Genomic DNA, 27,008 nt, shown 5'->3' with positions numbered 1-27,008 from the left:
TTGTGCATAGACAGCCAATGCTTACGCTTAAAGTCTGGTTTATAGTGTTCGCAGTGTGACCACAGGCCGTACTCTCCAGCGGGGGCAACAGCTCTGTAGGGGGGGCAAGTGTGCTTAAGTACGGCCTGGTTCGAATGGCCCGTGTGACCGCGCTCTGAAACAGGGTCCGCTCTTGTCATTCATGTTCAAGAGGCTCTTCGAGTTACCTCGTCACTCTTTGACCAGTGGGATGGAAACAAAGAGGCAAAGCTCTGTGGCCATGGGGTGGGAAAATGTCTCAGGGGAGTGGTCGCTTTATTAGATGGTGCCTTAGATAATTTAATAAATCAAAGATTTATGACATTTTAGAGGAAACAGAGTCAGTGATTCAACCCTCCTCCTTTTGAAACCACGTTTTAAAAATACTGCCTAGCACCCATTGTGTAAATGTACCCATTCTTCCCACAAACAATTGGGTTATGATTTTTTCCTCCCAGTGGTGCCTGGGCAGAGTTCAATCTGGGTAAATGCATGCAGTAGCTGACTGTAAAAGTGAAATAAGGCATTTTCAGTTTTGGGGAAAATGTTTCAAGAGAAACATGAGTCCTTGGTCCTTTACAAGGAATCATGCCTTCCTTAGGGGGACAAGATATTTTGCAGAGCTATAGCAGTGAGTGGAGTCTTTTGTTGGTAGTTTCACCCAGATTTCCCAAACAAGGTTGGCCAGTTGTGGTTTGTAGTCTTTCATCAAGTTGGAGAAAGTCTTATATGGCTTTGTTTGGGAATGGAGAGGGATGTAGGGATGGTTCTGTTCCCCACCCTCATTCCCTGGGGCATATGCGGCACTGTTCTGAACTCTGTTGAATACAGTTTTCTTGTTCAAGTTCCAAGGGTTTTTATCATAGTAGAAGAGTTTTAAGAAAGAACTGAACCTGTGCAATGTGCATATAAAGCTATTGAGTTTCAGACAAAGGCATTCTTTTAATCTCCACACTTCATGTTGTAGGAAACTATAATTTTGCATCAACAATCTCATCCAAGAGTTAAAGTATACAATACCCCGGTGTGTAAAAGGGCAGAGTTTAAGTAAAACAGCTGTAGGCTTAATGTGTTTGATGGCACATAGCCAGTAACCTGTAATCTAAAGGGCATTAGTGGACACCCTCCATCAGTTCCTCCCCTCACAGCTCCTGTCCACCTCCATCATCCTGTCTGCTGCTGGACTTCGACTGACACAGAGAAAGGGAGAGTGTATGTTTTTGTTCTTGGCAGAAAGGCGTTCTCCTGCCTCAGGATGTTGCCTTTAAAGCTGAAGAAGTGGGTTTCCTGTGGAGGAAACGATCACAGGATAGACAAGGCCTAGGCGAGACACCATGTTCCCAAGATTTTTCCGAGTGCAGGTCACCCAGCTGCAGAGTGCAGAGCGGTCAGGCTGCCTGTCCTGCGAGGTGAGTGAAAAGTTTCTATTAAAACTGTTTAAAACAGCTGCTGATTCAAAACCATGTCTGACTGCTCTCTCTGTCCCTCACAGGTGATTGTTTCCCCTGATGGATCCTGGATGATCTCTTCTGCTCCAGAATTTATCCATCAAATCCACACAATGGACAAATAACTGAGACCCGTCAAACGGAAAATAACTCAAACTTTTTTTTCTTTGTTGGGGTAAAGAATGAGTATTTGTGCATCGAGTCATCATCCTGCAAACATCCATCCAACCTCCACACAAAGTTCGCTCTAGTTTCCCATGTGAGGTGCTCGACCAGCAGAGACATGTCCAATGACAGCTGCAGCCTCCCCTTGGACACAGACACTCTTGGGCTGACCTGTATCTACAGCCTGATCTTCTCTCTGGGTCTTCCCAGCAACTTGTTGTCGCTCTGGGGGCTGTACCACCTGGGTCGCTCGGGCGGGGGAGGCTGCCAGCTGGTCTACATCCTCAACCTTCTTCTGTCAGACCTGCTCCAGCTGCTCACACTGCCACTGTGGATCCTGTATCTCCAAGGCGGGCATCGCTGGCCCTACGGACAGCTCACCTGTGAGCTGGTGGGTTATGTATTTTACGTCAACATCTACGCGAGCGTCATGTTCCTGTGTCTAATAGCACTGGATCGGTGCCTTGCTATTGTGTACCCGTTGAGTAGCCGCAGGGTGCGGTCTGTCAAGGTGGCAGCGGTGTCTGGTGTGGCGGTTTGGACCCTCACTTTCCTCTTCTGCCTGACTGGGTTGCTCCCGACAGTTTTTGACCCTGATAGAAAGCTGTGTCTGGAGCAGTACCCCGTCAGTCCTTCATACGCTCGCTTCAAGATCACCACGGTGGCCCTTGGGTTCCTGCTGCCGTGCAGCATATTAGGGTGAGTAAATCTTGAAATCCCTGAGAGCAGATGCTAAAAGAGTGTAGGTTTAACAGAGTGTGTGTGCAAACCTTTAAATTCAAATTTTTAAGTCAGCAAAATATAAACAGACTAAACACATTAAAATCAAATCATTATGATTACATCCTGTTTACACCCAGTGATATACTTCCGGAATAATCTTGGTGCCATTAATATAACTTACACTTTTAAATCAAGTCTTTTAACATGTTATCAGAACAGAGTGCATTTTTATACTGAATGTCTTTGTGTTAGCTGCATTCACCTGAAAACTCAACCCAAAACCCACAACTCTCTAGACCTGACCCCTTCCATTATAATCTCTTTTATCTTTTTTTTTTTTTTTTTTTAAATTTGTTCTTCACTTATATCTTTTTTTTGTAAAGTGTCTTAAATAACTTTCTAAAGAGCTTTTTAAATCTGATTTATCATTATTGTTATTATTTAAGTCCAAACAAACTCGTTTTTCAAATTAATACAACAAAAAAATGACTTAATAAAGATGAAGTACGTTATTTGCTGTGTCACTCATGAAAGCAGTTCAGTTTTTTTTTTTTTTTGGGCAGTCTAGAATTCAAATAAGATGTTTATCTAGACTAATCAGACAAATGTGTTATAAATTCAGATTAATGGAAATAAGACAATTTATTATTAATATTAACAACTGTGGTTTAATTATTGAATAGTATTTTACCATCCATAGAATTTTTATATTTTTATATTATTTATTTTTATTTTTATTTTTATTTAACCTTTATTTAACCAGGAAGAGAAACTAATTGAGCTTAAAAATCTCTTTTACAAGAGTGTCCTGGCCAAGATAGGCAGCGGCACAATGTACACAGTTTCTTACAATCACAAAACAGCATTCCTCACAAAATACACAGACCGGTAAAACACTTTTTATACAATAAGTTAAAGACAGGCTGGATTATTAAAGGAAGCAAGATCATCTGTCGACACATCTGCAGCCAGATGCCTCAGTGTTTCCATCATTTAGCAATCTCTTAAAAGTGGAAAGGTCCAATGAGACCAGCTCATTCAGTTCGAACCAAGGTTATAATAGTTAACTAAAACGAAACTAAAAAAGAAAACTAAAATTTAAAACACATTGCAGTTAACTCAAACTAATAAAAACTAGAAAAGAAAACAAAAACGATAAGTAAACTAAAACTGTATCTTGTGTTCACAAAATTAACTGAAACTAACCAAAATTAAAGACAAAATGTCCTTAGTTATAGTTTTTGACAATATTAGTAGCCTTTAGAATTTAAATTAATCCGACACATTTTCCCAACTAATTTTACGACAGTTTTCGGCACTTGTCAGTGCCGTACGGCACCATCACAGCGACGTACTGGGACGAGCTTGTTTACTGCACTGACTGGCTGTGCGCTGTGCGCTGTGCTGCGACAAAACGTAGAGGAGCAATGAATCCGAGCATCTGTAATAGTTTAATTGCATGTGAGTCTGACTTTATTGTTACAGAGTCCAAGTTTCTAATTATTAAAGCTCATGTTATATTATTTTATATAATTTATGTTTATAATATTTTTATGTAATTTATGTTAACATTATTTTTATATAATCTATGTTTATATTTTTATATTAAGTTTATATTATTTTCTTGTGTTAAATGCAGTAGCCAACATTTTAGTATCAGCATTGACTGAGCAGTGAGCACTATGTTGGACTGGAAAATAAACTGTATTACAAAATATTTTCTCTGACCTTTTTGAATCCTGCACCTGGTTAATTAGGTATGAAAAAACTAAAACTAAACTAAAACTAAGCCTTGCTGCAAAAATTAAAACTAAATAAAAACTAGAATGCCTGCTCTAAAACTAATTAAAACAAAACTGTAATGGAAAAAAAAAAGTCAAAACTAACTAAAAACTAAACTATAATGGGAAAAAAAGTGTCAATACTTACTAAAACTAAACTATAATGACAAATCAAAACTATTTTAACCTTGGTTCGAACCTTAGGAACAGACAACAAAAAGAAATTCTGGGACCGAAGATTACAAGACCCTGAAGTCCTTTGACTGATGAAAGTCAGAAGACATGAAGGTAGTAGACCTAAAATCGCCTTTTAATTTATTATTTCAGGTATTAATCATTTTTTACCATACCATGCCCACTTTATTCATAAAGCACTTTTAAACAACCACAGCTGTAAACAAAGTGTTGTACAAGTAGATTAAATTAAAAGGATAAAACAGACCCATAAAAAGAAACATAGTAAAAAAAAAAAACTAAAAGCAAATAAAAACAAATAAAAGGGAATAAAATAAAATAAAAGGGAATAAGATCAGGCAAAGAAACTAAGTCTTGCTGGGGTTAAAAGCCAAAGAATAAAAATGGGTTTTAAGATGATTTTTAAAAGTGGACAGTGAAGGGGCCTCTCTAATGTGCAGGGGAAGACTCTTCCATAATAGGGCATCAACATTAGAGAAGGCCCTTTTAATTTATTTTTATGGTATAAGTGGTGTTAGATTTACATTTCCCATTATACATTCTCTGTTTGTTTGGGGTTTGGCGCCCCTCTGTGGACAGAGCTGGTAGTGCTAAGGTGCCTCTTATTGTGCTGTAATCTGTCATGTCTGCTCCCCCTGCCCTGTCTTCACAGTTGCTAAATGCATTAAATTTTATACATACATCAGCTCTTAAGTTCATTGTGTTATTTGAGCAGAGATGGCTGACAAATAGGTGGATTTATGCTTTAAAGGCATTTTTTACATTTCTCTATTCACCTATTTTCTCTTCTTCCCTTCTGTATAATTACGTAGTGAGGTGTAAAGAAACATACTCAGAGCTGTTAGTGTTCCCGGGTGTAAACAGTCAACTTGAAACAGATGAAAACACATCTTTTTGACCTTTTTACCCTTCAGATACACTTCTGCCCACATCGGTGTGACACTCCGACGATCCCCCTCCCTCTCCAACCACGAGCGGAACAAAATCGTGGGCATCCTCGTCGTGATCACCATCAACTTCATGGTTGTGTTTGGACCGTACCACCTCGTGTGCGGATACAGATTTGTGTCCTTGCTGCTCACCAATGAGCCGTGTGGATTAGAGCGCTCCATTTTTCTCATCTACCGCCTGTGCTACGGCCTAACCAGCCTCAACACCCTGCTGGATCCTCTCTTCTACATCTTCCTGTGTCCTGATGCTAGACTAGAGCTGCAGAAGTCTTTGCCCTGTTTGAGGAGGGGGCAGGACAAAAAGATAACCCTCAGTGCAAGAGCTCATCCAGAAACCCAGGGGGAAAGTCAAACTGGACATAACAATCCTCTAGCATTATAGCCTGGATTTGCAAAAGTTATTGAGCCACTGAGCGGCTACAGTTTGTAGTTTTGGTAGACAAACCTTTAATTTTGGATTTTCCTCTTTGATAAGTGCATGAATTCTCCCGTATGTCAAACTTTTTTTGTCATCACTTTGACACTCTAGCAGGGAAAAAGGGAGGTTTCAATGTTCAACACGTTGGACAGTTTCCTGAATAAACCAGGAGTGTTAGCCTTGCATCATGTGTCACATAAATCTCCTGTTTCCTGCTTTGAAAGTTGAATCTACTTGAGCCTCATGTTTAGACTTTCTCTGTGTAAATGTAATGGAGTACAAGCATTAAAACTTCATGTTTTATGACTTGTTGGCTGACAGTTAATTTAGCAGAGGAGCTGGTGTGAAATGTGACGGAAACAGAAGCTTCACTGTGGTTAATTTGTTACAGAGCAAGCATCACCCTTCAACACCAGGGTGCTTGTTTTAGGTTTGAATGCTCGTAAATGTCACGTAAGACACATAAAAAACAAGCAAGAGAGACAAAATTTGTGTTCTTTGTTCTTTATTCCAGGAACCAAAACTCAATATACAAGGAGAAATGCATAACAGAAAAACGGGCATGTGCTACTTCCTCTAACTGCTGAATCTTCTCATCTTCTCATCTCTGTAAGAAGTCGTAATCTGACAAACAACTTGCATTTTGCATCTGAAAACAACTACTTTGATATTTCTAAATGTAACAACCCCAACAGAAAAATATATACAGTGAAACACATCCTGTTAAAGATGAGAGGAAAAGCATGGTTGTGGGAGAATAAACCAGTCCCAACCATCATGTTATTTACATGTCAAACATCATGACTGCACTAATATAGTCAGGCTACACACAGAAGGTGTTATGCTAACAAGTTTTGGAATGCATTTAAAAAGTCCCCACTGTTTTTGTTTTTTCCCATTTGAATATTAAAGTGTTTTTGGCATTGTGCACAACCGTGAGCATTTTTTCCCCCTGTATAAAGAGACACCAATGGGTCTGATCCCATCTTTGATATCTCTGATAAAGATTGAACGACAGCTGTCTTTTGGAAGGGATAAAGCCTGTGCACATGTTTCCAGAAACCATCTTTACATTTGCATTTTCTAAGTCAACAATTGTGCTATGTCAATTTTCATAACTGGTGTTTTAAAGTGTTGTAAGCTGCAGCCTTCAGTGGACCAAGTCTATGGAGGATTTTCTGTTTACATCATCAACCCTAACTGTCCAACAGCCTTCGTCTCATAGTGACTATCCTGTTGCCAAGCAATGGCTAACAACTTGGTACTGCTTGTAGCACATAAATAGTTTAACCATCGCCTACATTTAATGCTTTTTCCACATATTATTTGTAAAACCTTTAATTTTGTGAAAATTAATACATTAATTTAACAATATATTTCCATTTGGTTATAACTGGGGAGTAAAGAACTATTTTGTATGTTGGGCTATAAGTGTGCTTTATACATACAGACCTGATCAAAATCTTAAGACCAGTTGAAAAATTGCTAAAATATTCATTTTGCACATTTGAAACTTAATGAGGTTTTAAGTAGAGTTGCAATATGCAAAAGCAAGAATGGGGAGTGCAACAAAAAACATTTAGAACTTATTATTTAAAAAAAACAAAAAAAAACTGTAATAGGTTGTTTATCATCTGATCAAAAGTTTAGGACCACAGGCTGTTAAAGCCAAAATCTGCTCTAAATGTTCATTTTCTGTAAGGCAACCACACGGTCAGGCCCTCCTAATGGCTAAAGCTAAGAAGTTGTCTCTTCCTGAACCTGGTCGGATCATCGAGCTGCACAAGCAAGGCGTGCCATTGCTGCTGAGGTTAGATGCAGAAAGACAGTCATTCTACATTTTTTTGGAAGATCCTGAGCATTATGGAACAAAAAAGTCAAGTGGTACACCTGTGCTGAGCCAGAGGATCCGATGGCTGTCCGTCAAGACACAGGGTGGTCCTCGACCCAAATTAAGACCCTTACTGGTGCTGACTGCAGCGCAATAACCATCAGATGACATCTGTGGGAAAAGGGTTTCAAAAACAAAAAACAAATTCAAAGACCTCGTCTCCTTCAACGCCACAAAACTGCCCATGTAGACTTTGCCAGGGAGCATCAAACATGGGACACTGAAAGGTGGAAAAAAGTTTTTTTCTCTAATGAGAAAAAAAGGAACCTTGATGGTCCAGATGCTTCAATGTTACTGACATGACGAGGAGATCCCACCTGAGATGTTTTCTACCCGGCACAGTTGAGGGGTCCATCATGATCTGAGGCTTTTTCATTCAGTGAACACTGGAGCTTCAGGTGGTGCAGGGTGGTCAAACGGCGGCTGGTTACGTGCAGATGTTGCAGCGGACATCCTTCATGAAGGACTTCTTCAGGGAGAATAAAATCACTCTTTGGACCATCCCACATAACACTCACATCAAGCATGCCCAAACCAATTTGTAAAGTGATTAACAAGAACAGTGGAGCTACTCATTACTGAGTCCTACTGAGAAAAAAAATTGTTTTGGTTTGGAGAGTTTTTTGTCATTTTTGAGCAATGGTCCTAAACTTTTGATCAGCTGATAAACAGCCTATTTCAGTTTACTTCTTGTTTTCAATAAATCACTTTTTCAAGTGCTTTTTCTCACACGCCCGCTTATTGCTTTTGCATATTGTCGCTCTACTCAAAACCTTGTTAAGATCCAAATGTGCAAAATGTAAATTCTAGCAATTTTTCAAATGGTCTGAAGATTTTGATCTGGTCTGTATTAATTTTCTTTCTCCTTTTGTCCTTGTGTCTGCCCCTTGCTTCTAAACGTTTGTCTGCATGCAGAACAGCAATATTTAAAGGCTGGAATGAAGAGACTTTATTGGTTTAGAAGCATTAGGTGGGGTTGCTTAGCTTAAGTACAAATAAATACTTCAAGGAGCACCAGTAAAAAACAAGAACATTTCGTGAACTTTTAATCCTCTCACAATTTATTAACCTGGGCCTTGGTTTGCCTTTTGGGGACCCTTGAAAGGTTTTGATATGAGAAAACCTGAGCAGGAAATGTGGAGTAAGGAAAACACAAAAAGAATAGAATGAGGGTGCAGTTTGACCACACACAAAAATAATACATTGAAATTAAAGGACAACAGAGAAACAAGTGCATACATAAAGGCCTGTTTTTTTTTACAAATAAAGGCTTGTTGTCAAGGAGGCAGACCGACTATGACAGAAGCCAAACCCCTATCAGAAAGATCCTGATGTTTTGGTTCAGTTCTCAACTTGGTCAGCAATACCGCCGTCCTGCTCAGACTCCACTGTGCTCTTACACAAGGCTGAGATTGAATTTCTCGGCTTCAGCACTACCTCAGTGGTGCTGATGGAGCGGGCGGTGCTCCGGCGCCGGGCCAGGTCTGCGAGATCTTCAGCCAGAACACTCTCCATCACGGCACCAAGAGAATGTCTGATTTTCTGGCGCAGGTCACTGCAGCTGAACACATACAGAACGGGGTTCAGGACGCTGTTCAGGAAGCCGATGGTTGCTGCAATTGGGAGTGCCTTGCTTGCAAGTTTCTGTGCAGGATGTCCTCTTGGTGCTTCCACCTCCATGATGATGAATGTGTGGTAGGGAGCCCAGCAGAGTATGAAGCATACAACCACGGCCACCACGAGCCGAACGAAACGGAAAGGGCGTCGGCGGCTTCTTTGTGCCAAGCCCTGATTCACGGCAGCATAGCTGAAGATTATGATCAGCAGAGGGATCACAAAGGCAAGGAAGAGTCTCATGAAGGCCAAAGACTCCTTACGCTGCTGACACAGACTTCCCAGGTCATAGGGCTCACTAGGGAGAAGTCGAGCATAGTTGTAGTAACACTGGATCTTGCCATCAGGTAAGGTGATGGTGTCACGGAAGATGTAGAAGGGGATAGTAAAGAGAACAGCCAGGATCCAAATCACACTGCATATCCTCCGAACAAGCCGGATGCTCCTGTAGTTCTGAGCCCAAACAGGTCGGAGAACCACCAAGCAGCGGTCGACAGAGATGGCGGCCAAAAGGAAGCCACTTACAAACATGTTGAGAAAGAAAATCGAGGAGTGAATCCGGCAAAACGTGGTTCCCAGCGTCCAAGTGTTGCCTCGAGCCATGTAGAGAGTGAAGAACGGCAAAGAAGCGGTGGCCAGCAGGTCAGAAGCTGCGAGGTTCAGGATCCAGATGCTGATCACAGAGCGGCGGACATTGAAGCCCACCACTCCCAGGATGAGGAGATTTTCTATGATGCCAATGGAAGAGACCAAGCCATGGAGAGTGATGGTGAAATAATTAATGGAACTTTCTTTGGCTGTCTGGTTGCTTGGGCTGATGCTGGAGTTAGCCTCCTTGTAGAAAGGACAGTAAACCATAGCGATGGCCTGCAAAGCTGATGTCTTCGTCTTCTACCTCACACCGTTTGGATCTACAACAGATCTAAAAACAAGGAAGACAAAGAAAAGCGAAGACAATTCAGTTAATCTGATTATTTACTTCTACTACTTCTACGATTTAACCTAGGGATAATGGTTTAGTGCATCACAATTCAATGCAAATTTAAAGAAAACACAAGTTGTGTTTTGTGCAAAGAATATGTTTGAAATACTCTGAAAACCCCTTTAAGGAACTTTCATATATTGGTGATTTAGGTGCCCTCTGTGGACAGTACTAGTCTTTTTTTGTTGTTGTTTAAATCATTAGAAAATGCAAAAGAGCTTACAAAATGATATCATCCCACTCAGAGTAGAACTGAATATACTTTATTAATCATCCAAGGGAAATTCAAAGTCACAGCAGCCATACAAGAAAGTTTTGGGTGCAAAACATTCATGAATATATTGAAATAGAAAAACATAATAGGTGTCAACTAAAAAGAAGAAAAAAAAAGTCTATCAGAGACGACAGCTTGGCCATAATTTAACTGTTGGTCTCCACCTTCACAGGGTCCAGGACTGAGCCGGACTTCTTCTGCATCATGTCCAGTATTAGCCCCATTAGCCAAGTCTCTGTGAATAGCATGATGCTACACTGACTTCTAGGATTCCCTCAGTTGCTAGTATCGCTAGCTTTTCTATCTTATTGGAGATCGATCTTTCCAAGGTCAAACTCATCTCTTCATACCTCATATTGGAGCATCAGGACAGAGTCCTTGCCTCCTTCTCCTCAGCTCACAGGGAACGCCAGCCTCAGCACCTGTTAGCATCAACATGCTACATGCTGCTAACAGGTGAAATCTTGTGTGTAAACAATGCAACCATGGTTATGGATGTCCAGACACAAAAAGTTATTCCACCACTGCAGACACAACCAGTTTGTTGTCAGTGGCCACCAAATCAGCCTTAAAAAGTAACGACTGAAAAAGATGGAGGGTGGAGCCAGATTTTTTTAATCTGTTTTTGCTGCTACTAGGCTGTTGCACAATCACCTAATTTAGCTCTGCTTTCAAGAAGCACCTAAATAAGCAACATGCCTCTGCTAGGCAGCTGTAAACACCGTTAACCCAGCTGCAACTCAGGTTAGCTTGGCAGACCTCGGGTGAACTGATCCATCTCAACAGCCAAGGCTGAATTTTAATTTAGCTTTATTTATAATATAATTTAAACAGCTTTTTTTTTTTTTTTTTTTGTTAACATAGCTGTAAGAAATGATCCGTCTCATTCTTGGTACTCTTGTTGAATTGAAAGCTCCTGCATTGGTATCACTTTAAGACTGATTAAAGACTAGCTAAAAAAAACAACTTCACACCTGAAATGAATAATAACATGAGATGTAAGGGAGGTGAGAGCTCTGCTTGTTTGCAGATGACTCACTGCTACGTATGCTAATGTTCTGTGCATGAATCTTTAAAGCAGCTGTTCTTCCTTAGAAATGATCAGGGTTTATGGGTTTCAAAAGTACTAACAAGGAAACTGAAACATGTTAAGGAGGTTCATGCATCATGCATGAATTCATTTTTTAACCCAATATTTTTTTTTTGTTAAGACATTTAGTAACTATCAGCAATTAAAATGGACTTTAGCCCTCCTTCACTACGTATAGTCGCAGCAAAAAGTTTTGAGAGTGGACTGAGTTTTGTTTTTCATTAAGGCCATTTTTAAAAGTAATGAATAAATTTGCAGTCAACTGCACTTCATCTGATCACTCTTTACAATTTAGAGTTAATATAAATTACCACCATAAGAACTGAGGCAGCAAACTTTGTGAAAACCAAAATTCGGGTCTTTCTCAAAACGTTGGCCATGAATGCAAACATCCTTGGTGAAGTCTGACAAAGTTTGGACCTGGAAATTTTTTCAAGTGTGCAGGTTCTCATTGAAGGTCAGTTTTGATTTCCCTTAACATACAAGAAATTTTGCCCATTTTAACAGAATGTAAAGATGATTGGCCTATTTTATGTATAAACAAATAATGGGGAAGATACTAAAACATTGTTATGGTGCAAATCCACCTGTGTTAACCATACCTTAAAAAATGAATAAGAGGAATAAAAGGAAAAAGAAGAGGCTTCAAAGTTGAAGTGTCTCCTTTAAGGAGGTGAGAAGTTCTGTGTTTTATAGAAATACATCTTTCAACTTAACATCTTACCCCTTGTCCCGTCTTTGTTCATTCATTTTCATCCATTCATTCATTTTCTAACACTTTTCCTGTTCAGGGTTGATGGCAGCCAGAGTCTATCCCAGCTGTCTTAGGGTGAGAGGTGGGATACATCCAGGACTGGTTGTCAGTCAGTTACAGGGCTGACACACAGAGAGACAGACGACCTTTCACACACACTCACACCTACAGCAATTTAGAATCACCTAACCTTAACCTGATGAGCATGTTTTTAGACTGTAACTTTCCAATCATTTCTACTCTCATGTGCGCTCTGAAAAACTGTAGTGTATACCTTCATCATCACCCAGCTATCCATCTTTGCAGGCTTAGAAAGCACTGGGTGCAGCATGGGTGCAATATAGAAAAAAAAAAAAAAAAAACTATGTGTCTGATCTTTAACTTCAACCACAGTATGTGTTTCTTTTGCAATGCAATGAGAAAGAGGACTTTATCAGTCTGTTTGCAGCATCTGTGGCCCAGCTGTATCTGTCGCAGTCTTGTATTTCACATTGCCCACATCCTCTGTGTGCGTCTAGGTCCATCTGTGTTACATTAGACCATCTGATAAGGTAATGGAACATAAAACTGAACATTGTAACAGAATATTACAATATGTTGAAAACAAAACGAACCAAAAAAAAAAAAAAGCCCAAGATAATAGCATTTTCTTGAAGTGGTGGTTTAGTCCTCAGGATTTCTCGCAGGTTATGACGTGTGTTAATGCAGCGTGTTATTAATAGCTGTATGATATGACAGTGAGTGGGCTGACAGCTCACAACCAAAATTTCACAACTAGTAGGTGGTCAAACACTAAATTCCAAATGACGTATCATAATAAAGATGAAAATCTAACCACATAGCACATGTAGTGGTTAAATCATACAAAACATGGTTTGGTTAGAAAAGGACCAATATTATTTAAGTATGAAAAAGTAGTTCCCTAAGCTACATTAAACTAAGTCTGATCCCAAAATAGCCCTTACTTGTAATTTATACCGTAATTCTGTGGAAAGAAAGTCTGAACTGAAAACATTTAAAACATCATGTTCTTAGTCACATCCTGTACATTATTTTGTACAGGAAAAAAAGGACAAAAATCACTTAACATTCACATCTTCCATTGCACTTTGCTTAGATTTTAAAAGCAATAACAAGAATAGACGTTGACCTTTTGATGTGTCTGTCACACAGGCCTTTTCAACAAAACAACAAAGCAACACTCACTTGATTCTGTGTCTCTGTCAGATCTGTCAGGTCTCTGTCATGTTGTTTCACCAAGTGAGACAAGTGTTATCCTCAAAGCTGTTTGACGGCAATAATAGGAAGTCAAAAACCTCAAAGTTGCTTCTCACAAGACTAAGTGCACTTAGGAGGCAACTGTATCTAATGTGTTGAGACCTCTGACATTATTTTCAGATCTCTGGTATAAATAGGGTGTGATTTATCTGAAAAGCTGCCTGAAAAGAGACCAGGAGAGGAAATGACTGTTATAGTTTATGAACAATTATTTGATTTTTGAATCATCTCAAGATACCTTTCCGCACAACATCATGATCAACATATCTTGAACGGCTTTTGTTTTTGCACAGGTTAGGACTGAAAAAAAGTCTGATGACCTTTAAAAGAAAAGTAATGTATGCCATATTAAGATTTAAAGGGACACAACAACCTTGAAATGCTGAAACAATAGCCAATCATTTAGTCGAGAAAGCTTCAAACTCAAAGGTCAGGTGTCAGAAAGACTTACAAAGCGCTGCCACTAGATGTCACACGAGCTTTAGCAGACCAAAACAAAGGGTTTTCCTCAAGAGCAGAAACAGTCACTTCACTATTTTCAGATCTTTTTAAGCTTCTTTCATAAAAGTAATAAATATAACAAAAAAAACTCAGATGATGTAATGAAGATCATCACGTATTATTCTCACATTTCAGTGGCGGCCTTGTTTTGCACCATAAGTGCAGCTTTGCTAGTCTATTTGCTTTGGGGCGTGACTTTAACACTTACATACCTTTCTATATGTATCTTGTACTTTCACAGTTAGCAAGCCCAGACCTGACTTTTTTTTCAACATTGGTGTTTCTTGCAAGTGTTTGAACCCACTCTTCAACTCCTTATTCACTCTACAACAACAACATGTGATTTACAATACAAGACTTACACTTGTACTTTAATCATCATGAATTTTTATTTTATTTTTTATTTTATTTTATTTTATTTTCGGAAGAGGAGATTAAGAAGAACCCACTCTGGATTAAAATGTAAAACATTCCTTTTTTCATTTTGTTTAACCAGATAAAACTCATGGCCAAAAGGTCATCAGCACATGTCATAAGAAATAATTAGAATGGAAAATACTTCATTAATCCCCGAGGGGAAATTCAGGAAAATCCAAAAAAAAAAAAAAAAGAAGTACAATGAAATCATTAAAAGAACGATTGAAACAATACTTTAAAAAATAAATTTCAAAATAAATTACAAATCGTAGTTTCTCGTTTGTCAATCAGGATGAAACAGGAGGCTCTAAGAGAAATGAGTTCAGACAGGTTAAGCTCAGTCTGTAGAGCAGTCCAGGCATGAGGAGCAGCAAAACTGAACACTTTCTTTCCTGACACAAGGAGCAATTAGTCGAGTGTTTATTTTAAAAAAAATGATATGAGACATTCAACATATTGACAGATAGAATATTAATATAAACAGAGAATAACATAGATCCTTAGACTGAACCTTGAGGCACACCTTTGGTGACCTCCAGGGAAGAAAAGGTGGAACCAGCCATCTGGATACACTGAGATCTATTTCCAGACAGTAAACTAGTTATTGTTGCACAGTAATCAGCCCTACCTATAGGTTATTACTACTTATTAGTTTTTGATACTGTCCCCACATTTCATGCTGTGCCATTGAAGTATAAATATGTGTGTTTGAAAAGCTGAGTCTGAAAAAACAAAACAAAACTGAAGCATCTCACTCCACCAACATTCAGTGACACATGGTACTTCTCATGTTCTGGTAAAACACTGGTCTTTAATCTTTTTGGGTTGTGATCACTGTGACCTGCTTTCCCTTCATTATAACAACTGGAAAAAATGTGTGTGTGTATATATATATATATATATACACACACACACACACATATATATATATATATATATATATATATATATATATACACACACACACACACACACACACATATATATATATATATATATATATATACACACACACACACACACACACACACACACATACATATCCACTCTGACATGAACACGTCAAAACATGTGAACTGTTCCACCCGGTGTGTTTGTGTTGTAGGCTTACAGTGACACCTGCTGGTCTTTTGAGTACTTAACATATTCATTCACAGGTTCTGTTGCAGGTCCTCTTCATGAGAATATAAGCTGTCTTGAGGCGATGCATTAATATGTGAGGGTAAAGATTGTTTGAAAAAATATCCAGCAGCTGTTTTAATGTGTGGTTTATGTTTTGGATATCTGTTGTAATCTTCCTCACAGCACCCAGGAGAGCCAGCTGATTATTGATCACCTTGTAGGGTCTCCCAGTGTTGGGGGAGTGGGCTGTGTGCTGTCATTGGCGATGTGGACGTCAAAGTCAATGCATCAAACTGATGTCATGGGTTTCTACCTGTTGCTACACAATTATGAGTGACTGAAGACCAATGAGTGGAAATGAAGTTACTTTTTCTTTTCCATAAACCGACTATGATTTTAACCATGGAGGATACAAAAATCAACACAGCTATGAAGTCATGATATGAAGCGTTGTCCATGTACAGATCTGACCTTTGCCATGCCTCATTCTGCCTGACCTATTTTTACAACATCTGCTCTCTTTATTACCAAAATTCACATCAATGGTGTCTATTTTCAGTGTTGTGAGCCCCCTGGTGTGATATTTCAATGAAGTGTCATTGGCATCCACGAACGGATGCAGAACCCAGCAGGCTGGATGTTCTTAAAAAATGGAGACACAAGTGTTCTTACAAAGTTAACATGAACCAAGGAGTCAACTTCAGACTCAAGAAAATAGAGGTAGCGTCTGTGAAATGACCCGAAGAATGCTCCACCTATACAGAAAAAAACAATCTGAGCATAAGAAAATAAAAACTAGGCTACTCACTTCCTTTTGTGCAAGTATAGACACCTACTAAGTTGTACCCACCATGTTACAAAGGGGGCGTTTTTCCGCTGGAGGTGTAGCTTTTGTGTCTGACCTGAATGCTGACAGCTTCATTCCGCTGGAAGAGTCAGAGACTGTAGGATGCTCAGGTTTTGCGTGCTCTTTTTTCTTCTCCATATCGCAGGTACGCTGCTGCAAACTCTCCGTTTCACTCTAATTAAGATGATTTATTGGTTTTGTAAATGCTGAGTGAATCTGAGATGATATGTGAGTATGTTTTTCAATTTGTAAAGTCTTGTATACATTAATTTGCTATTTTGTGTTTTAGACGGTGTTCTGCTCTACGCTGACCCCGGACAGAATGTGACTCTTCAGTGTTTCTTTGACCAACACGTCAGACATTTGTGTTGGTACAAGCAGGTCGCAGGGGAGCAACCCAAAATGGTTTCCTATTTCTATCAAAGTTCGTCCAACCGCTTCCACGGCCAGTTTGAGGATGACAAACGGTTTTCAGTTCTTACCGGAAAAGGATTCTACCACCTGCAAATTTCCGATGTTCAGGACTCAGACTCAGCCATGTATTACTGTGGACAGATCGACATAGCAGTGACTGAGTTTAATAAAGGAGTGTTCTTAGTTTTAAAAGGTATGTACTGAAGACTCAGGGACTTAACTTCAGTTTTTCATAGTATTTTGTTTTATTTGTCTGTTCTAATGTGTGTTTTCTGTTTGCAGAGTCCAGTCAAAGGTCTTATATTCTGCAGCCAGAGTCTCAGTCTGTGAAGTCAGGAGGCTCTGTGAATCTGACATGTGCCGTACACATCGGGATCTGTGATGGAGAACACAGGGTTTACTGGTTCAAGAAGGATTCAGAGAACTCACACACTGGAATCCTGTACATCCCCACAAACAGCAGCAGACAGTTTGAACTGGGTCCCAGGCCGGGGCCTCCTGACCAGAGATGTGTCTACAGTCTACCAAAGAGGGACGTCAGCCTGTCTGATGCTGGGATGTACCACTGCGCTGTGGCTCATTGTGCTGATATTTTTTGGGGCACTGGAACGAGACTGCATGTTAGAAGTAAGTAACATATTCAAAATAAATAAGTAGTTTTCCTTCTTTTTTTGCTTTTGCTTATTTCTTTTTTCTTTTTTTATTTCTTAGCAGGTACAGAAGAGGTCTTAATGTACTGTGTGCTTGCAGCGCTGCCTGTGTCTGCAGTCTTAAACATAATCCTGATCTGCATCCTCTGTAAAACATCAAAGAAAACACATTCAAAAGGTACCTAGATATACTCACCAATGTTCCTTTTGAAATCTTTTTTTTTCATTATATTCATTATGTGTCCATATTCATTTATATATATACACACACATATATATGTGTATATATATCTATATCTATATATATATATATATATATATATATATATATATATATATATATATATATATATATATATATAGATAGATATATATATATATATATATATATATAGATATATATATATATACACACCATTTGCTTTTTTCAGGGCTGCAGCTCCAGCAGAGCCTCCAGCAGTACACTCCTGACAGTCAGGTATGGTCAAAATTCTCAAAACACTGTCAACAAGTTAAAAAAGGTTCCTCCATGTTTTCTTTTTCAATCTGTGCCCTGTCTTTAACAGAGCACAGATGTGGACGCTCTGCAGTACGTAGCTCTGGACTTCAAAAAGAGGCAAAGCGGTAGAGGACAGAGGGCCACAGAAGAGGAGACTGTTTACTCTGGAGTGAGACAGACCTGAAGTGATTAAACTCTGAGGTAGAATTGAACTGTATGCAAGTATTACCCACCACTGATCTCTCTCAGTCCTGCTTTTTTACATTCTCATAGAAACATTGTATCATAATAAATGTGTACCCAATATTTAACATATAATACTTCACTGCGCTGCCTATGCTTCTGCAAAAACTAAAAGTTTTATTCTGCAAGTAAAACAAAAACAAAACTGAAGTTCACTTTAGTAAGGTGTAAAATAATAAAGAAATGTATAATTATATTTGAACAAAACTGTTTCTATCATCTCAACTGTCACTTTTTTGAACGTCATGAAACCAATCATTCATTTTTCAACTAATACAATAAATAAAACAAATAATTGACAAAATGAGCAAATTGTTCCTTTCTTTCTAAATGGTTGTCTCCATGTGAGCTGCATCAGTCCATTTTCTAATCCTATCATATACAAACATACACAACTCAAATAAGTTGCATAAAAAAGTCTAAAAAGACACTCTAAGGAAATTCATTTTCTGATTGTTGTAAAATAAAATCTAATTTCTGACTCAAAACAATCAGAAAACAGTCAAAAATTTAGCATAGTTTATTTTAGGATCACGGAGTCTGCAGGTAAACACTGTCAGCCTGTTTTCTGAGTGTGGAGCTACCACACAGCAACAGCCGTCGGCTCTCTGCAGGTTAACACTGGTATACTGGTGGTGGTTACTCTCACTTCAGTCAAGGAAACCAGAAACAGCCTCTGTTAAACTTTTTCTCCTTTTTGCGAAAAAAAAAAAAAAAATATATATCCACATAGATGTTGGAAAGTAAAAAACTCAAACACAAGCACAGCATGTTGCTGCACTGGAAAAAAAAAATGAAATCATATAAAGTTTTTTTGTCCTTTTTCAGTATAAAATGTCTTTTAAGACTTAATATGAACAACATTCAACTCACAAGTCCAGGAAAGTGTCAAGTTATTTAACACAAAAATAAAGTCTGAATCACTTGAAACAAGTAAATAATAATAATAATAAAAAACTGAAATGGAACAAGAGGAAACTTGTATTAAAATATTGCTTTAGTTTCAAGCAAATTTTCCAGTCCAATTGGCAGATTCATTATTTTTTACTTAAGACAAGCATTCAGACCTTATTTTTGTCTATAAAAAATTAAGACAAGGCCTTCTTATTGATTTTTCAGGTGAATATTGCTTATAGTAGGTATAACAAGAACATTTGTACTTAAAATAAGACAAAAACACCTGATAAGATTTCATTATAGATTAAGATTACATTAATAAAAAGATAACATGCTTAATCTGGTTGAATTCTGGTGTGAGGTCACCAAGGTGAAAAATGTTTTTTTTAAAAGGGGGTTCAGTTATATTTTAAAGCTTTGTACTGACATAAACTGTACAAGTTTCACAGGACATTTTTTTTTTTCTCACAATGCTGTTTTAGAAAACCCTTTATCAGCTTCTGTCTGAAACTCTTTGTTTTAGGTACTGTCTCTTTAAGAGTCCCTGCTCCACAAACCCTTTTCCCTCTGACTGGCCAGCCCTTTGAAGGCTTGTTGTGAGCAGAGCTATTGGCAGACCTCGGTGTTGAGGGCCAGAATTAAGGGCCAGACCTCAATGTTTGAGGTCTGGTCCTCATACTGCAAGTCTTGGTAATAAATTTTGGGGCTCTTACTCTTATTCTTGAAATGAAATTTTCAGAGTAAATCTGCACTCGTTTGGTGTGAAAATCCAATATTGATGCAAAACTCATTTGTAATTGTGTTTCTTAGATGTCTGTCATTAACTTCTGCATCCTAAGTTCCTAGTCATGGTCATAATAGTAACAGGAATAAGGAGTTTGTGATTTTTAATCATGATATCTTAGTGAGACAGCACAATGCAACAGAATCAAGGGGATCTGACAAACTGAAAATACAACAAAGGTCATCAAACATCTGTTTTCACAACCCATATGTAAACCTAGCAGACTGTACCTTAAAACCCTGCTGAGAGCAGTTTAGCCTTTGGCCATTGGGGGGCAGCAGTACACAAGTGACTTCAGTGCTACATCATGAAGCTTATCGTTTAGCTGATTCAGAGCTATTTATGAAGACACAACAGAAAACTGCTGCTGTGACCACAAAGCAGAGACACTCAGATTATTTATAGTGAAATCAGCATTCGTGGCCCACAGGGTGACATGTTTGGTTGTAACCTGCTGTTGTGGTTGTCTTTAACCTGTTTTCAGAGCGCACAGCACAGTTAAAACCTCAGAGCAGCACTTTGTGTCATCACAGTCTAAAATGATCTGGGTTTAAGATGTAAACTTACAAGTTGAAGTTTGTTTTGCCAAATTTGGCAGCTTCATCTCCTGCTTAAGTTTATGTTTAACCCTTGAAATATGACAGAATTTAACGCCCTCACTGCCACTGATCCAACTTTATCTTATCTCAAAACACCAACACAAGTCGACTATTTGATGGTTTGCTCTGCATGTTTGTCTCGTCTTTGAAGTCATTTCTCTTCAGCGTTCACAAAGACAGCAACGTGTTTTCATGATCAAGACAAAAAAAAAAACTCCCATCAGAGCTCGCTCTGGTCAAGGTCGCCCACGCAAGTTCAGCCTGAGTGGTTTCATCGCCCCCCTTTACCTCCGACAGGATGTCTGTGTGGTTTTATCTGCAGTGATGTTTATTGCAGCCTTCTCACAACAACAGCTTTGTTCTGTGTGCTTCGGTCGACTTGTTTGTCCTTAAACAGGTAAAAAGTCATACAGAGAATCACACTTTGAGACCTGAAGCTGTTAGAAGGTGGAGTTACAGGCGGAGCAGGAGCATTGCTGACACCGCTAATGCAGGCTGAGCTCTGCACTCTGTCTAAAACTTAACGTAGTCTATATCATCCAAAGTTTTTCAGTATCTGTGTTAAAATCCTACAGTTTGATATTTTTAAACAGAATAAAAAGACATTCACAAATGGAAAAAATGAGGATTCATTTTTGCTGAAATGCTTTGCTAAAATATTCATCCATCAAGTCACTAAATTACTGATTTAGGAAGATAGTTCAAAAATTGTCCGGGTGCTTTGCTATCAGCCACCATTGGTTTTGGCTTTTTTCACGACTTCAAAAAAGTAGAAAGAAAGAAAGAAAGAAAACCTACTTCCTGTCTTCTTTTTTTTTTTTTATCTGAAAAGAATTACTATAAATCAGGAAAGATGTGTTGTCAAAATCTGCAGAATAGAAAAATAAATATGATGGAAGAAAGTCTAAAAAAGTTGATTTAGTCTGACACTGGGTTTTAAAGTTATGTCAGATTTTAAAGTCAAAGGACTACTTGAACATGCAACAAAGCAAAAAGCAGACCAAAAATTAAAACCAGCCATCTTAGACCCCTGCAAGAGAAAAAACCTCATCATGTACTGGGAAAAGGCAGAGGCCGTCCACTCAGAGAGAAGCAGACACCAGCAGGTGTCACCATACCTTGGATGCTGTCCTAAGGCTCAGTCATTTTACTGCTTCAGGTTAGATGGCCAAACCTCTATGAATCAGCTGACATACGAGTCACTACAACCTAAGATGCTTCTGAAGACTTAGTGCTTCTTCCGCCTCAATAAGGAAAGTAGCCATTTGATGTCCCACAAGCCTAACGCCTAACTCACATGTGGTCCCTTTGCATGTAGTTGTCATGGACGATATACGAGAGGAGTAACATTGAAGTCACAACAAAAAGAGTAATAAAACACTGTAAGCATATCTATAACTATAAGTAAACTTTCTTGTTTTTTTTTTTCATATTAAATATCACCCCTGCTCTTTATCTGGGCTTGGGACCGGCAAAAGTGGCCTAAAAGAGAAAAGCACAATTAATTTACGTGCAGTGTCCTGCTCTGTCTGTGAAGGATTTGGATAGAGGAGGGGTCCACAGCAGCACCCACTGCTTGATGAGAAGTGTGAGATCACTTTCTCGTCAGAGTTCAGAAAAGTCGCTAGGTTGGCAACACTGGGAAGACTGCGGGAGATTGGTAGTTGAAATATGGCAGGGCATATGGTACAAAACAAAACAAAACAAAAATCAACATTTGTCTAGTTAGAGGAGCTGTTGAAGTATGGTGTACAAAGGTTAGATAACGAAAAAGTTAGCTTCCGGCTACCGACCAGTTTCTAGCTTAAAGGGGACATATCATGCTGATCCCTGATTTAATACTTACATATGATATAATAAATTTGAAAACAAGACATTTCACCCCCTGAATTTTCAAAAAATGAGATATTGTATTTTTTCTGATATCCTAAAACGAGATTTGATGCCTCTGAAAATAGGTCATTGACATTTGGCCGCGAGATTTCAACCATCGTGACGACACGAGGATCCTTTCTTTATATTGGAGTAATCTGATAAAGCAGCTCCTCCTCTGTGATGTCAGTTAGTCACACAACCACCACCGAGGGATACAGCCACCAAGAGCCGAGTATTAACGTATAAACATACATGTTACAGTACCGGTTTGACTCACCACACTGAAGCGTCCTGAGATGATCTGTGTCGAGGTGGAATTTTCTTCCTCCTGAGCTGCAGAACCGTCCAGGTCTGACTCGGGGTCCAATACAAAAGGACGTATCCTACACTCTGCCATTTTATTAGTGCTATCAATGCCTTACGGTGAAGTTTTGGCAAACAGCAAACTTGCTCGGTCTGCTCCATCCAATATGGCGATTTTGTAAATACTGCCATGCTGCAAAAACTGCCCCCTAGCTCTACCCCCTCTATCCCTCTGATAGAACTGACCAATCAGAGCACAAAGGGGTGTGACGTTGCGAGGTTACTGGAGGTCATTCTGGAAACGGAGCGTTTCAACGAGATCTTCAGAATGGCCTAAAATGAGGATATTGAGAACGCTATTGTGGGGCAATGAAGGAACTAAATGACTTGTACTGAGGGCAGAAATGCTTTACAGGCATTCTAGTCTGGCATAGTGAAAAAGAGAAACAAGCATGATATGTCCCCTTTAAGTCTGATCCAAAAGTAGATTCAAAAAAGTTGAAATAAGGATGAACTACATTGCATATATATTTAAAATGTATAGGTGTACTTAAAAATACAAACATTATACTCGAAAGGATTGAAAGTTTTATTAACTGCTCCAGATGAGAGCTCTCTGTGTCTGCAGATGTCATGCAGCAGCTCAGCTTGTCACCTGCAGCCCCACACAAACCCTAAAAAAATACACTGCATCCCTAAAAGTTATGGCTTTCTATGGTTTGCAAAATGCATGATAAAACTTGTGTCTGGTTTTATTTTGTGCCATTAAATCAAAAACTTTATAAAAAAATAAAACAGCTACTGTATGAGGAACAAAGACGTGACAGAATGAGAACAAAGCTCCAAATGACAAAGCAAGTGGCCCTATGCGCAACCTGTCAAAACCACAGTAAACAACTCTACTCAGTTGCATGATCCAGGAAGTAAAGGCTCATGTGCTCAGAAATGTGTCTCCACCAACTGAAGAAACAACAAACAGCTTCGTCCACTGTTCTTTTTTTAGAGCTTAACCACAAACATCACACATACACTTAAGTTATACAGCAGCAGCCCAAATCTGTTTGGTGCTCGTCCAATGTGTGGTCATCCATTACTTAAGTTAGACGAGGCATTTGATCAGTGATATCTTTCAGCTGCAATTGAAACTTAGATGGCTCAATCACTCTGAGAGAGGTTTTATGTGGGAGGAGAAAAAAGGCCTGTCCCTAGGAAGCGGCTCCATAAAGTTAAAGAAATGCTTAACATTGAATTACAAACACAAATGGGGTTTTCATTTTTTGTATTTCATCACTTTATCTCATGTTATGGATAAACAAAAACAGCTTCCTTATGCCCAAAGCTAATCCACTTCATCCACCTCAGCTTCCACTTTAATACAAGTGCAACTACAGCTGCAAGAGTTAAAACTGGGATGTAAATACTCAGTCATCTTTACAAAACAGAGTCCAGAACTCTCAAAGCTGTCATTGAGAGGTGGTTCCTGGAGTAGCTCAAGTTCGAGACGGATCCTAGATAGCTCTGTGGTATCACCTGACTCTGCTTACCAGGCTCTGGGTTTAAGGATGTTGTCACCTGGCTTTTTTGGGGGGGTGGTAGAGGTTTAGTGGTAGAGTTGGTCGTCTCTCAATTGGAATGTCAAGGGTTTCATCCCAGCAACTGCAATCACATGTCAAACCGTCACACGCCTCAAATACACTAGATAAGTCTGCGGTCAGACTCCATTCCGTTGTATGTTGACTGCGTTTGTCAACTTACACCGGTTGTGTGGTCAGTCCATCAAGCTGTATGACTGACAGACAGCTGGAGTCACAGACCAAGGAGTTCCCACGCTTCCTGCTCCATTGATAAGCCTTTCTTCATTCATGTTGGGCTGTAAAACCTCAAACCTGTTGACTCCTGGTCTGGCTCCGCTCATTGTGTCCGTTTGTTGTTGTACACAAGCTAAATACAAACTGATTTTGACATGGTCTATCAGTGATAATCTGAGCCTCTGTTCTCTAAAGGCTTAGAGCTGTAATACATTTTACTAGGAGAAGAAGAAGAATCACTGCAGAAGAAGAGAGGAATTTAAATCGAAACTAGATGCTCAGGACAGTGAAATCTGTTTTCTAAAGTAAGTATTACGGTGCTTTCCTAACTGTTTAAAGTCAATTTGTGTTCACATGGGAGATCGTTTTGTTTTAAGCTACGGATACCAAGCTAACGTTAACGTTTTATATCTCATCGTGTCCCCAAATGACTAGCGTCAGCTTCCAATGGCTGCTTAACGTCTACATTTAATTCAGGTTGTTGCATATAGTTACACATTTTACGAATGATGAAACATCGGTTTCATGCTCTGTTGACTTATAAGACATGTAACGTGGGATACATGACTGCTTTGTAAAGAGAAGCAAATAAGGTAGTAAGACAGACAGATAGACAGACAGTCAGGACTCAGCTTTGGCAGAAGCAGTTATGGAAGCTCCCATCCTGGGACTAGTCAGGAGAAGGAATGTCAGGCAAAACCCAGCCCATGATCCTGACATCCTCATGACTTCCTGTCCTGCTCGATCTTTTCTGCAATGGACTGCAACAGGTGAGGTACAGTCTGAGTTGACACATTGACATTGACTTGAATGGAAAACTATCTGATCTGTTGCTGTGATTGAACGGAGACGTACTGCAGACACATATTGCACTGACCCTACTGGTCAGTGCTGTGTCTGGACCGACAGTGACTCTCAATGCCCTGGAAACAGTCTGGAGGTCTTTCAGTGGCAGCAGTCCTTCAACTGAGCCGCCACCGCCTCCTTTATAAACAGGGAGGTTCATCTCCTGTGCTCCCTGGACCACAGGAGATAAATTCTCAGTAAGCATGGGTGAAGACCAGCACGCAAAGCTCCAGATAACTCCAGAACATCTCTGTCTTCTTCTGACCACGATGACCTCAGCCATTTGTGTGCAACACTGTGCCAGTTTGCACCTGCCTTTTCAAAGTGCAAAATATCGGCGCAAAAAGCAGGGACTTCTAACAGTTTTCGGTTTGATTCATCATTCAGCAGGTGTTAAATGATCACATTTGCATCTCCTTCTCCCAGGGTTGTGCACGTTCTGATGATCTGCATCGATTCTGCATATTCACGAAGGCAAACACTACATGGACTGCATGTGCTATTTTGTTCTTTTAACAGGCGCAATCCTCTGTGCACCCAATTAGTAAATCAGCTCTACACACGCTATCACGCTTACACCTGTTTTTGTGCATGCAAACCTTTAGTTGATCAGGCCCTTGAGGTCTAATACCAAGTGTCTTATGGGACTGGTGCTCAAGGTCTGTGAAGGAAATGTGACATCCTCTGAAGGTGTCCAGAGGAGTGGCCAAAGCTGGCACTTAAAACTGACTGGGTGTTCCAGCTGTTCTTCCACGAAAGTTGAACACAATGATTGGTTATTTACCTTGTCAGAGGCAGGACTTGAGCCAATACTGATCATCTGAGGGTCCATGTTTGTCCAGCAATCTAGTCATGTGCCCCATGTACCATGTACAGAGGGTAGCCCTCTAACTCTCTGCGCTGTTGCTACAGTTGCTACAGTTGCTACAGTCTGACGTCAGCTTCCTTTGTACCTGAATGTAGCACATATTATTTTGTTAGTGCCTTCAATGTGTCCTTGAAAATTCTTTCAAGGTTTCTAAGCTAGGATGATTATGTAGTGGCACTCTATTGCATTCAATTTCAAAATAAAATGACTACACACAATATTACACCCATACAATGCTTCGGTGGTAGTTGATAAAGTAGGGTGCAAAGGAAAACAGGGCAAAGGATTTTTTTATGCATGCAGACACAAATACCTCGGCCACCCCTGTCTCTGTCAGTTGGGCCACCCCAGTCAAATAAGTCTGGATACGCCCCTGGGTGCTGCAATCACTGACTCTGTCTTGTTCACCTATAGCATCAGTGGAAATGTAGGCTGACAGTGTTACTAAGAGCACAGCAGATTTTCCATGTGAAAAAACAAACAAAAAAATCAAAACACACCTCTGACAACAGAGCATAGTCTGAAAACATATTCAGAGGCAGACGGCAGAAAGGCAAAAGAAGTTTAAACACCAAATGTGTAGTTTGTGAAATCAGCCTCAACCACCTTTCTTTTCTTTTTTTTTTTTTATCAAGGAGATATCGCGAGTCTGAATCTAAACCAGCCCAGACAGCTGAGCCAATCACAAACAGCCCTTGTCTCTTATAAAAGTTGAGAGCTGCTATCGACACAGGATAAAGCCTGCAGAGATTCA

General features: G+C 39.4%; 2 protein-coding genes and 1 gene segment (V, D, J or C); 2 read left to right on the top strand and 1 right to left on the bottom strand.

Annotated features, from left to right (window-relative positions):
- The first annotated feature begins 1,508 nt into the window (after nt 1-1,508).
- Nucleotides 1,509-6,586, top strand: LOC141784256 (G-protein coupled receptor 4). The gene is made up of 2 exons (XM_074662030.1): nt 1,509-2,330; nt 5,245-6,586. Exons 1-2 carry the CDS (start codon nt 1,750-1,752, stop codon nt 5,660-5,662), a joined length of 999 nt encoding a protein of 332 aa, XP_074518131.1. The 5' UTR covers nt 1,509-1,749; the 3' UTR covers nt 5,663-6,586.
- Nucleotides 6,587-8,930: 2,344 nt separating this feature from the next.
- On the bottom strand, nt 8,931-10,061 carry LOC141784483 (prostaglandin D2 receptor 2-like). The gene has a single exon (XM_074662319.1). The coding sequence runs from the start codon at nt 10,059-10,061 to the stop codon at nt 8,931-8,933; it is 1,131 nt and encodes a 376-aa protein (XP_074518420.1).
- Nucleotides 10,062-16,561: 6,500 nt separating this feature from the next.
- On the top strand, nt 16,562-17,357 carry LOC141784482 (Ig kappa chain V-VI region NQ2-48.2.2-like). The segment is given in 4 exon segments: nt 16,562-16,613; nt 16,758-17,075; nt 17,165-17,277; nt 17,343-17,357. Coding segments are annotated over 4 exon segments (489 nt in total).
- Nucleotides 17,358-27,008: the final 9,651 nt, after the last annotated feature.

The sequence above is a fragment of the Halichoeres trimaculatus genome, unplaced genomic scaffold (genome assembly GCF_033239565.1).
Source record: "Halichoeres trimaculatus isolate MK-OKI-2021-1 unplaced genomic scaffold, fHalTri1.1 fHalTri1_scaffold_22, whole genome shotgun sequence".
Classification (NCBI taxonomy): domain Eukaryota; kingdom Metazoa; phylum Chordata; class Actinopteri; order Labriformes; family Labridae; genus Halichoeres; species Halichoeres trimaculatus.
Note: the sequence above shows the minus strand (reverse complement) of the source record. Positions and strands in the feature narration are given on the sequence as shown.